This window comes from Myotis daubentonii, chromosome 14 (assembly GCF_963259705.1).
Source record: "Myotis daubentonii chromosome 14, mMyoDau2.1, whole genome shotgun sequence".
NCBI lineage: Eukaryota > Metazoa > Chordata > Mammalia > Chiroptera > Vespertilionidae > Myotis > Myotis daubentonii.
In genome coordinates this window covers 40,389,084-40,402,169 of record NC_081853.1, presented here as the reverse complement: position 1 = coordinate 40,402,169, position 13,086 = coordinate 40,389,084, and the positions used below count along the sequence as shown (strand labels likewise).

Here is a 13,086-nt window from a genome sequence, read left to right as displayed (position 1 = left end):
CAGGTGGCCATGCTTCTTAAATACCTCTGTGGCTTCCCGGGCCTCTTGCTGGCTGCAAAACCTTCTCTTCTATAGCTATTCCTTTGGCTATGTTGAAAATTCTGGTATAAAACTAAGTAAGTACAGTAAAATGGAATGAATCTTAAGAGTTTTAACTAGAAACAGTACAATTTCTATCTAGTGCAGTATTTTAAAAAATTGATTCAGTTGTCAATATTTTAAAATAGGAAGATTTCACACACACAAAACTCACAGATTCCCAGCTTCCCTTTAAGAATTGGAAAGTTGTATTGCATTCTCACGTGACCAAAACCAGCTGTCGCTACGTGGGGACAGCTCTCTTCAGAGGGGTTAAATTGTGAAAAGGGCAAAATTTCACCATATTGGTTTGTTTCTTAATCAGAATTTCTGCTCTGCTTTACCTGTTTAGATTGTATTAGATATTTGAGCTGAGAATGCCAAGTGAATGCATGCAATTTTATTCTGTTAATTGGAGATGGCTAATCAGAATTCGGTTGCTGCTTTTGTAAACCGTATAAGTAGAACCAAGCCTTACAGGTTTTCATCCTACACTCCCAGCTCTGTTCTGTTTGATTCTATTTGAAGTTTGCTACCATACAACAGCAGTTAATTTGGCTCAGTCTAGAGAGGAGATGTGGCAACGAGAATTGTGTGGAAGTATATTTCCTGTGGCTACCTGTCTTGGGAGGGTTCTTAGATGGGATGTGACCCCATTTAAAGCAGAAGCTTGAAGCAGGAAAAAATAATTACCCTGCTCTTCAAAATTGCTACAGTGTTTCAGGAGGGCAGTTTATTAAGAAGTTTATCAAAAGCCTTAAAAGCTCGTATATCCTTTAACCCAATAGTTTCATTCCTAGAAATAGACTTGAAAAAATAATCAGAGATGGGCTCAAACATTTATTGTGATGGTACTTACAATAAAAAAATATAGGTACAGTCTAAATAATGAACATTAGAATAAATTCTAGTATATACTTATGAATTGAAGTTATGCAGCCACTGGAAATAATGTTTACAAGAATGTCCAACAGTGATGTAAATGCGAATGATTTATTAGAAAATGGACAAAGGCAGTAAGATTCCAATTATCTGAAACTCACATTTGCTTGCAGATACACAGAAAAAAGGGAATATTAATAACAAAATATTAATAGTAATTATCTGGAATAGTGACATTTAATTTTTTTCTATAATTTTAAATTTCTGCTATGAATAAATGATTTTTGTAACTGGAAAAGGACACTTAATTTAAAATCTTTTTCTCTATTGCTCTTCTGATTTTTCTCTCCCAACGTCACTGCTTTCCAATCTTCAACAACAACTAGAGTCAAAAGAATGAATAAAAAGGTCAGAATACTGTCGCAAAGTGATTGAGATTAGAGAATCTTAATCAAGAGCCAGGGTGCTTCAAGTATCAGTTCAGATATTTTTGGCTCTATGAGCTCCAGGAAGTACTTAGCATTTCCGTGCCTCAGTTTCTTCATTATAAAACAACTATGTGATAATACTTGTAGAGTTATTGTAAGAATTAAGTAAGCTAATATTTTAAATAACTTAAAAGAGTCTTGTCTGTTTTAGATGCTTTTGTGCTTACTGAATAGATCAAGTATAGTATGAGAGCTTTAGGTTACAGATGGCCATTGCAACCTTTTAAAATTTAGGTTGTAAAGGTTTTGAGAGAATAAACTTGTTTCTCTTGGATTTTTGAAGTGACCCATTGTGCTTTCTGGGCTCAGGTGAGAGTTGTTGGAAGTGGCATTAGTAGTCTGGTGAATGTGTCTCCCATATTCTAGAACCTTTTCTAGAGCTCCACAAGGACAGGGTCGGGCTCCTGAGCACCGCTGGAGATGGTTCAGCTTTGTGTAGTGCAGCTTTGACTAAGAATGACAGAACTTAATGGATCCTTAAAGTAAAGGAGGCCATAAACTCAGATCAGACTGGAAGGATGGCTGTTTTACTTATCTCAGAAGAATCTGGAAACATTAGTTTCACAGGCAAGGGGTGATGTTCCGGGGCCAAACTTAGAAAAATAAAAATTATTCTTGCTTCCTTTCTGATCCGCCATCTGTGGTGGAGTCCCCGCCCAGATGCAGATTTTCATGAAAACCCTCACGGGGAAGACCATCACTCTTGAGGTTGAACCCTCGGATACGATAGAAAACGTAAGGGCCAAGATCCAGGATAAGAAAGGAATTCCTCCTGATCAGCAAAGACAGATCTTTGCTGGAAATAATGTTTACAAGAATGGGCGTACTTTGTCTGACTACAGCATTCAAAAGGAGTCCACTCTTCATCTTGTGTTGAGACTTTGTGGTGGTGCTAAGAAGAGGAAGAAGCAGTCTTACACCACTCTCAAGAAGAGCAAGCATAAGAGAAGGAAGGTGAAGCTGGCTGTCCTGAAATACCACAAAGTGGATGAGAATGGCACAACCAGTCGCTTTCGTCGGGAGTGCCCTTCAGATGAATGTGGTGCTGGGGTTTTTATGGCAAACAGACATTATTGTGGCAAATGTTGTCTGACCTATTGCTTCAACAAACCAGAAGACAAGTAATTGTATTTGGGTTAATAAAAGACACGAACTAAAAAAAAATTATTCTTAGAGGTTTTCCTAACCACATACTAAATACAGATGAGATTGACTCATATGCACTTGGTCTGGAAACCGTAGAAATGGGGGTATTTTTATTTTAATGGAAAATGTGCAATTTCTCACTTGGAAATATCTATAGTCTGAGGCTTCCTGTCTTTAAAGAGCTTAGAGCAACCATCCCTAGACTTTGCTGCTGGAGAGTATCTCTAGGTGTGTTCATGCTGCCTTCAGGTCTCTGATCAAGTGTCCCTTATGGATGAGGCCTTTTCCACCTACCTGATATAAATTAGCAGCCTCCTACATATTCATTCATTCTCATTCATATTCTCTCTCTCTCTCTCTCTCTCTCTCTCTCTCTCTCTCTCGCTTTAACCTGGTTTCATTTTCCTTTATGGCACTTAAAATTTTCTAAATGTTCTAAAATATTAAATGTTTACTTGTTTGAGTGTTTATTTTTGGTCTCTTCCCATAGGAGTGAAAACTTTATAAGGATACGGACATTAACCATAAGCCCCCAATTTCTAAATGAACATACAAAGTATAGATGGTTCTGATACATATCCCTAAGAGAAAATGATAGGAATTCCTGTACCAGTAGCATATTTTTAAGGTCACAGGCAGATATCATTGCTTTACCTGGAACGAACTATGTGAAACCCCTTGTTTAAAGAATCAAAGCTTACTGGATTAGATGCTATTTTATCCTTGAATTCTTTTCTGATCCTTCTAGCTGAAAATTTCTATTTTCTCTAAATTTACATGATGCTTGATTGTTTTTCTGATGATACAAATCATTTACACTAATGTAGTGTAGTATAGTAGTTAAAAGTGGGGGTGAAAGATTCAAGTATATATGTGAGTTTCTTACTACATTTACATACTTGGGAAAAATTACTTTCTCTTAGCCCTAGTTCCCTTATTTTTAAAATGGGGATAACAATAATACCTACTTGCCTGACATTATAAGCACTCACCATACATTTGTTATTGTTGTTGTTGTTTTTTAATATTTTTATTGATTTCAGAGAGGAAGGGAGAGGGAGAGTAACATCAATGATGAGAGAGAATCATTGGTTGGCTGCCTCCTGCACACCCTCTACTGGGGATCAAGCAGGCAACCTGGGCATGTGCCCATGACTAGAATCGAACCTGGGACCCTTTAGTCCACAGGTTGATGATGCTCTATCTACTGAGCCAAACCAGCTAGGGCCAGTTGTTATTCTTGGTATGTGGTTGGCTTTGTCCTTCCCTTGAGTGTGAATTCTCTAGGATAAAATCAGTTTGGTGTATCATACTTCTGGTTGCTCTATGTTGTAGATTCCCAAGTCATGTTTGCTGAGTGGATGAATATATGAATGTACTTCACTGATCAGGTAAAAACGATTCTTTGGGGAAAGAAAGACAGATCAGTATGCCTGGGCATACTTGCTTCCCATAGACATGTATTTAGGGCTGCAAACACCTTGTAGTGTTTTCAATCCATATACCTTTAAATATTTAAGGTCCTAAATCGACCTCTTGCTGCGCTTTCTGCCTCCTACCTTCAGAACTTATTTCTTACCCATTGTGAGCTAACCCCTGCTGGCATCAGTCCCATAAAAGAAAATGAATGTGCTTATTCCTAAATAAATAATGACACTGTTGCTAGTTTTTTCCACAAGGGATTCTTCCATGTCTTACTGGAGCAGTGAGACACACAGAGAAAGGACTTCTATGCTCTTCCCTTGAAATGGAAAGAGGCACTTCAAAAGCAAATATTTCACATTTGTTTGGGGTGCTACTGACACATGTCTCAATTTACAGTTACGGGGAAGCTCTAGGTTACAAAGCTGACATCTGAAAGAAAGGACTGATATGGGGAAATTTGACAGTCTCTGCCTTTGCCATCACCCCATGGATGATGGTAATTTCATAGCGATGACAGCGTGGGACACAGTTCTGGAAATCTGTTTTTTCCCCCCTCTATCAAATATACATTAAATTAGTGTGTGTGTGTGTGTATATATATATATATATATATATATATATATATATATCTACATGTATTTTAATATTTTATTTCAAATTTACATTCAATGTGTATATATATGTATATGTGTATATATATATGTGTGTGTGTATGTGTGTATTTTAATATTTTTTCTCTGTTAAAAAGTCACTCTCTGTTGGTACTTGACATCTGTAAGAAGGTAGGACAGCAGCAGAGAATCTATTTTATCTTTGATTTGGGACTAATCTGCATGAAAGAACACCTGGAGCTGCAGAGACTGTTGTAAATGTGAATTCTATGTCCATGACCAAAAGTTTTTTTCTTTCTCATCCACTTTCTCCTCCTCTTCTTCCAATTCCTTTCTCTCTCCTTCTCCCGTTGTCTACTCCCCTCCTCCTTTCTAGTCAAACAGGTAGCACACTGCTTCCTTTCAGTGAATCAGCATCATCTCTCGAGATTTTTAATTATTATTAAAGTTCATCTGATTCTGATTTTCTGTCAGCCACTGACAGCTTTTGGTAATTCTTCAGTCTCACTTCTCTCTCTGATCACAGTGTGCCCCATTATGATGACAAAGTGGCATCTGATTTTAAGAGTGTAAATACCACACTGGACTTCTCTCTGTTTCATCCTTCACTGGTAGAGTACAGCTTTATGGCTCATAAATAAGGCATAGCAAGGATAGTTAAAATCTAGGAAATGAATGTATAATACATCATACAAAAGGTTCCCATTTCCCAAGAAAGCAAGCTTTCTATCAATGTAATATATCTCTCATATTATTCTTGTGTATGGAAAAAATTTTATTTTAACATCATGATTCATCAATATAGACTTATCCACCTTGATCTTTGGAGACATGAAATCATCGTGTGTTAAGGTAAAGGGAGCTCTGACGATCTTGCAATTTTTGCTATTTTAAACAGGGGGATATCCAGGCTCTTGATTCTCATCTAACTCGTGAGTGGCCCCTGTGCCTCCACTTGTGCTGCCAGCCATGCCAGGTAGGAGCTGCCCAGGAACATTCACTGACGACGTGTTAGGCTCTATTAGCAGGACTGTACTATCTTGTTAGTGCTGAGCCCACAACCCCAGACTGTGAGAGCTGTTTGATTCTCCTCTTATCCACATCTCAGGTCTTTCTCCTTGTGGACATTGTGTTCTCAGAAATATTCAAGGATACAACAGGCCTTGGATGTAGGCCTTGGAGCCTGAGCATGATGGTGCTGGAAAGGAAGTATGCACACCTAAGCAGAGCCAATCTATGTTTTGTTTTTCTCTGTTTACTGCAGTTTTTTTTCAAAGCGGAAATAACATTGAACCTATAATTTTGGAGTTTGAACTTATACCTTATAGCAGGGGTCCTCAGACTTTTTAAACACGGGGCCAGTTCACTGTCCCTCAGACCGTTGGAGGGCCGGACTATAGTTAAAAAAAAAAAACAACTATGAACAAATTCCTATGCACACTGCACATATCTTATTTTGAAGTAAAAAACAAAACGGGAACAAATACAATATTTGTATTTGCATGTGGCCCGTGGGCCGTAGTTTGAGGACCCCTACCTTATAGAGTTGAAAAAAAATAAAGAAAAGATAAAATATTTAAAACCATAAAGAAAAGGGGGCATTTGGGAAGAGGATATCTCCTTTCCTTTCAATCCTATTTCCAGTCTGTCTTTCTCAGATGAACCATGGGCCTGGGAGGAAGCTGCCTGCAAGGGAGGCTTTGGTTCTGCAGGAGTTAATGATGGGTCACAGGAATATGTTTTTTGGTGCCTCTATTGGTAGATGAGATTGTAAAGGTCAGTATCAGAGGGAACTGCAGGGAGGATCAGAACTGTCATGTCTTGGGGAAACCATGGACCTCTCTTATGTGTGGACCCCTCATAGAAGATCAACATTAGCCATGTGTGTGGCTGATCTCTGTGGGGCCCATGAGGACAAGGACACTGAGTGGGTAGATAAAGGTCTCCTTGCCCCCGAGGCTGAGAGTGAAAGCAGGCCAGGAATCAGGCCAAGTATTTCCTTTGATGTGTTCAGAGACTTACGTAAGTACTTATGGTACTCCAATAACCAAATCTTAGACTCCATAGAAAAATAAAATTAAAGGCACCCAGAAGCTAGAACAGTGATGGCGAACCTATGACACGCGTGTCAGAGGTGACACGCGAACTCATTCTTTTGGTTGATTTTTCTTGGTTAAATGGCATTTAAATATATAAAGTAAATATCAAAAATATAAATCTTTGTTTTACTATGGTTGCAAACATCAAAAAATTTCTATATGTGACACGGCACCAGAGTTAAGTTAGGATTTTTCAAAATGCTGACATGCCGAGCTCAAAAGGTTCGCCATCACTGAGCTACTAATATGAAGGTCAGTCAGAATAAACCAAAATCCAAATCCAGTGAAATAGAAACTAGAGGAGCCAAATGCGAACTTGAAAAACATAATGAGCATTCAAGACAATATGAGAGTTAACTTTCTGGAGTTAAAAAAAAACAATTTCTGTGCAAACATTTTTGGTTTAATTAAAAGAGAGGTTGGTGGAGATGTTGGTCAGAGTTGAGACTCAATTTGTGGTCCAGGAAATCAATTGGGATAAATATCTTAAAGCGTAGAACAAAAATGCAGAGATAAATCATGAAAAAATATGAGACATGGAGGACAGACCCTGTACATCTAAATCTACATGTAACTTCAGGAAATTTCTCTGAAAAACCTGAGTCACGGAATGAAAGGGCATAATGAAGCCCAGGGAATATTGATGAGAAAAGACATGTGTATCAGCATCCTTGGAAAATTCCTGCACTCTAAGGAAAATAAGAAATTCTGACAACTTTCCTGTTGGAAAGATCAAGTTACACAGAGGAGAGAAGATTCAGACCACTATTTGTTTCAAGTCTGCAGTACTGGAATCTAGAAAACAGTGATATAGCTCCCAGTGACAATAGAGCATGCAGGACTTCAACCTGAGAACCTCTTACCAGAAAAACTATAATTCACCTGGGAAGTCAAACAATTCAATTAAGATGTTATAATAATTCAGAGAAAATATCTCTAAGGAACACATAGGCTAAAAGAGAGTCTGAATGAGGAGAAATAAGTAATCAAGCTAGGGAAATGTGAAATGAAATAGAAATTGTAAACAACAGATTTGAGAAGGAATGAGTGCTTGTTTGTGTATTTAATTAAACATAAATGGGTAATCATAGACTGAGAATGTGATATAAATGTGCTGAGTAAATATGCTATGATAAAATGTAAATAAAAGAAGAGACACAAAGTAATGGAAATTTAATTAATAGTTTGGAGCTAAAATTACTAAATTCTTAGTGAATCCTAGGATTTGAGATGAAGTAAGGGAAAGGATAAGCGAGATATATTAAAATACACTATAAATTCACATTGATATGATATTGGCTTAGAAATGGAAAGTAGATGACATGGAACAAAATAGAGATTCCAGAACTAGAACTTGGAGAATAAAATACACTATAAAGGCTATGTTTTAATTTAGTGGGAAAGGATGGATTATTTAATAAACTGTGTTGATCCTATGTCCCATGCATATGGAAGAAATCATACGACTCCCATTGTGCATCATGTACAAAAATAAATTCCAGATGGAGTGACCATCTTTTTCTCCTGAATCATTTGAGAGAAAGTTGCAGACATCATGTCCTTTTACTCCTAAACACTTCAGTATGTGCTTCGTAAAAGCAATCACAGTACATGAAAATCACAGTCAAAACCAGGAAATTACAATTGATGAAATATTATTATCTTATCTACCGTATTAGATAACCACCAATTGTACTAATGTCTTTTTAAGCAAAAGGGGAATTGTAATTTCTATTTCAGATACCCTGTTGCACTTGGTTGTCACGTCTTTTTGTTCTCCTTTAATCTGGGAGAGCTTTTCAGTCTTTGACTTTATAACCTTAACACTTTTGAGGAGGATGGGCCAGTTATTTTGAAGACTGTTCCTCAACTTGGTGTGCTGATATCACTGAAGACATTCTTAACCGTGCTTTTGATTGGTCTGTTGTTTTCTCTTTCCTTTCAAGCAGTGGCCTATCCCACTGATTTGAGGTTGCTCAGTGGCAAAAATGGATGGACCCCTGGTTCAGCCTCCCTTTTCTAGCTGTTTGCTGACAACAGTAAGATCTCCTGAAATTAGCCACAGCCCATAGAAAACCCAGCATTTCCTTATTACCTGAAAATACCTGACAGTACCTGTACTCCTCTTAGATTTACATTGCTTATAAATGACTAGAAAAACTTTTCCCTACTGGTTGGCCATAAAGTTGATTATATTTGAGGCAACACCCTTGTGTAAACCTTAGTCAATCACATAATCAAATTTCATGCCCAGCTAAATCAGGCCTTAATGACAAGTCCACCCAGAAAGGAACAGTAGTTTGCTTTATAATTCCACTTAATTCTGATGTTTTTTCTTGAATTGGCAGGTGGTGGTGGTTTTTGTTAGGAACATAAACAATTTTTGGCCAGCTGGCAACAGCATTTTATTTTGCATAAATTTGTTTGACCTTCCAATACCACAAAGACTTAGCGGGCCAGATTTTCAAATGGTCTAAACCGGCCTTTCTTTTAACAGGTGTAATTTAATCTCCTGCCTGTTTCTTTGCACAAATGCCAATGTTGTAACATTTATCAAAAGGCTTGTAAACTGGCTGCCTGATGCAGTGGACTGGCTGAGTGAAATGAACACAGCCCTAGGAAAGCTGAAGCCATCCGTTTTCCCAACTTCTCATTAGTGTGGTTAGAGGTTGGGACTGTGATACTTCCTAGATAAGACCTTGGCTCCACTACTTTACCACCTATCTGAGCTTGGGCAACTTAATTCATATTGCTGTGTCTAAACTTTCTCACCTATGCACAGCAACAACGATGTTATTCATTTCATAGGTACTCATTTTAATGTGAGGAAGAAATTAAATAATTTCACATGGTGCATAGCATACATATAACAACATCTAGTAAATTTCATCTTTTGTTATTTTTGCCAGTTATGTCACTTTGGTAAATCATGTAAGGGGGTGTTCTGGGTATCTACTGATGTGTAACAAACTACCCCAAACCTAGTGTTTTGAAACAAAAAACATTTTATTCTCACAAGGTCAATCAAGAATTTGGGCCCCACCTGTGTGGGTCAGTGGTTGAGCATCAAACCATGAACCAAGAAGTCACTAGTTTGATCCGGGTCAGGGCACATGCCCGGGATTGCAGGCTCAATCCCCAATAGGGGGTGTGCAGGAGGCAGCCAATTGATGATGTTTCTCTCATCGATGTTTCTATCTCTTTATCTTTCTCCCTTCCTCTCTCTCTAAAAATCAACAAAAACGTATATTAAAAAAAAAAAATTGGTCAGGGCTTAGCTGGGTGTGGCAGTACCTGGTATCACTTAATCGTTTACAACTGCTGGCTGGATGGACTTGGATAGTCCAGGAAGTCTCCACTGGTTCGGGTTTCACTTGTCTGGTGGCTTGGGGAGGGGTAGCTGGAAGACTGGTCTCCACACGGTCTCTCCCCATAACCAGATGGTCTTTTCAGCAGGATAGTCAGACTGCTTGCATGGCAGCTCCGGACTCAAGAGTGAGTGTGCTAACAGACCAAAGAGTTTCAGAAATCACAAAGTGTCACATGTGCTGCATTCTTTTGGTTTCATAGGACCAGCTCACATTCAGTGTGGAAAGGGGCTACGTAAGTGCATAAATACTGGGAAGCGTGATTCACTGGGGGGAGTGGGGCTACCGGGAGAGAAGCTATCACCACAAATAATTACGTTTCCTCCAAAGGTACTCATTTATATCTGTGTGCAAACTAATGGTCATGTACTACTTGAGCATTGGTCCAAGGTGTTTTATTGCAAAAAAATTCTTGAAAGAAGGATGTCAAACTCATCACATGGAGTGGCTTGAAATTTTTTGAGATTTCATTTCAGGAATGAGATTGGTCTGGGAGTTCCCAGAAAACTATAACTAGGACCAGACTCCTCTTTAATATTTTCAAAAAATTCCCTAATGTTTTATTGATTTGAACTATACTATGCAAAATATCAGTGGTTTATAATAAACATTTATTTCCTGTTCTCTGTAAGTTAGCTGTGGCATTGCTGAGCTTAGCTTGGATCATTTGGGGTCAGCTGGACTGCTAGGCTTCAGGCTGGTGGGGGAGCGGGGGAGCGGGGTTCTGGTATGTTCACATTTCTCCTCTTTCTGGAACCATAGACTTCCATTCTGAATGTAGAGTGAAATTGAGGAGCTCTAGAAGCTAAAGCAAAACATGCAAACACACCTAAGACCCCTGCTCATGCCATGCCCACTTACATTCCGTTAACCAAATCAAACCACGTGGGTAAACTCAAAGTCAGCAGAGCTGGGAAGCCTATGCAACTCACAGGGAGGCCATCAGGGAAAGGAATACTTGTGGACAATTAATATTCTCTACCAGAGGCATATTGGGATAAGAGGTCAGTTTTCCTGGTCATACATACCATGTTGAATGGATCTGCAATTCTCCATTTGTAAAGCTCTAATTCCTATACAATAGAACAGAGTACCCATCTTCTGATCAATGTTGTGAGGGTCTTTAGAGTTGAACCCAAAGCATAATATTTTAATTGTGTAATATACAGAAATTACTACCCTGTTTTTAGAAATTTTTCTTTATATTTATACGGTGTTTATGAAGCACCAACACTGTGTTCAGCTATTGATAATGTGTAAGAAATTGGTCTCTGCCCTGAGGAATTTATTTCAGAGCAATTCAGGCTGTTTAAATCAGAGTCAGGCTCTCAACTTTGAACAGACAGCTGTGGGGAGGAGATAAGCTTTTGAAGATGCAGCAGAAATGGTGTTTATAGAAGAAATGAGAGTGTGAAAGATGATAAGCAACCAAGAAAGGGAGAGTTTATCCAGACCTACAAAATGAATGGTAGGAGAGGGTAAAAAATACCAGTTCAGGTGATGGAAAAGACAAAGGTGAGGCTCCAGCTCAACTTTATCCTCAGCATTTTCAGAAATCCTAAGAAATTTAGACATCCTTGACTGTGGTTAATTCCTCTCAGTCCCTGTGGGTATGTCGTTAATAGAAAGATTTATGCACCTCAGTAATTCTCCAACCTAAGTTAGCACCTGATCATAGGCTGAAACATTACCTTCCAATGCAGCAGTTCTCAACCTGTGGGTCGTGACCCCTTTGGCAGTCGAACAACCCTTTCACAGGGGTCGCCTAAGACCATCCTGCATATCAGATATTTACATTACAATTCATAACAGTAGCAACATTACAGTTATGAAGTAGCAATGAAAATAATTTTATGGTTGGGTCACAACATGAGGAACTGTATTAAAGGGCCAGAAGGTTGAGAACCACTGTTCCAATATGTTATAATTGGAGGGTTCCCATAGGCACCTATGCTTTGAACATAATGTTTACAACTAAACTCATCGTGTAACTGATGATCCTAAAACACTTACCACGTGAAAGTTGCTCTGCAAATAGGGATTAAGGATAACAAGGAAAGTTGTGGTGTCTCACAGATTGGGTGGCTCATTTGGATGGGCACATGACAGGAAGGGATTTGAGAGGCAGATTCAGGCTGGTGGAAGAGCCCATTGCCATGAAAGACTGCCCACTCACGCTGTGCAGTCTCCTCTCCAGCCTCTGTAGGGCATTTGTTTGTGGCTGCCCAGAATCCAGTGACTCGCCCTGGTATCTCCCCATCATTGTTTTTTTGGTGAATTATCTCTCCCGCATTGTGGGTAATATTTGGCAAGCCTGTCAGCAGAGATGCCCTGTTCTGCCAGTCTTCTGTGATGGTCTTTTGATGTGTCCCCTTGGCTACCCTACTGTGCCCAGTTACTTAAACACTAATCTAGATATTGTTGTAAATACATTTTTAGATGTTAATGAAGTCCATAATCAGTTGACTTTAAGAAGAATATCTTCAATAATCTGGGTGCACCTGATTCAATCAGTATAAAGGCCTTATTAGCAAAGCTGAGGCTTCCCTGGGGAAGAAGCAATTCTGCAGCTTCAGATGGTGCCTGAGAGTTTCAGGCTGCCTCCTGATGCCCTGAGGAGTTTGGACTTACCTAGCCAGCCCTCTTGATTATGTAAGCCAATTCTTTGCAATCAACTCCTTATTAAACCTCTCTTACTGGTTCTGCTCCTCTAGTTGAACCCTGGCTGATACACCTTTCCGTCTCTGCTTTCTCACACATGAAATTGAAGGGATGCCCTACTTACACCACAAAAGTTACTCTGCTCTATAGGAATCAAGGATACCAAGGAAGACTGTTATCCTTTAGTCTCTTAGGACAAGTTACAGACTTCAGACTGATTTAAAAATAATTACTTTCATCAGCTATATTTTTCTTTTGCTGGGGTGAGTCTCCACTGAGCTCCTTGTTATGACATTCTGGAAGTCCTGCCTCTCGTTTTTTTTCATTC

The 13,086-nt window shown here is 38.9% G+C and overlaps 1 protein-coding gene across 1 annotated transcript; it reads left to right on the top strand.

Moving 5' to 3' along the window:
* The first annotated feature begins 2,072 nt into the window (after positions 1–2,072).
* On the top strand, positions 2,073–2,606 carry LOC132215157 (ubiquitin-ribosomal protein eS31 fusion protein-like). The gene has a single exon (XM_059662920.1). The coding sequence runs from the start codon at positions 2,109–2,111 to the stop codon at positions 2,571–2,573; it is 465 nt and encodes a 154-aa protein (XP_059518903.1). The 5' UTR covers positions 2,073–2,108; the 3' UTR covers positions 2,574–2,606.
* The last annotated feature ends 10,480 nt before the right edge of the window (positions 2,607–13,086 follow it).

What these genes read in the sequence shown, in the direction of transcription:
- LOC132215157 (XM_059662920.1), top strand. Translation starts at nt 2,109, where the DNA reads ATGCAGATTTTCATGAAAACCCTCACGGGGAAGACCATCACTCTTGAG.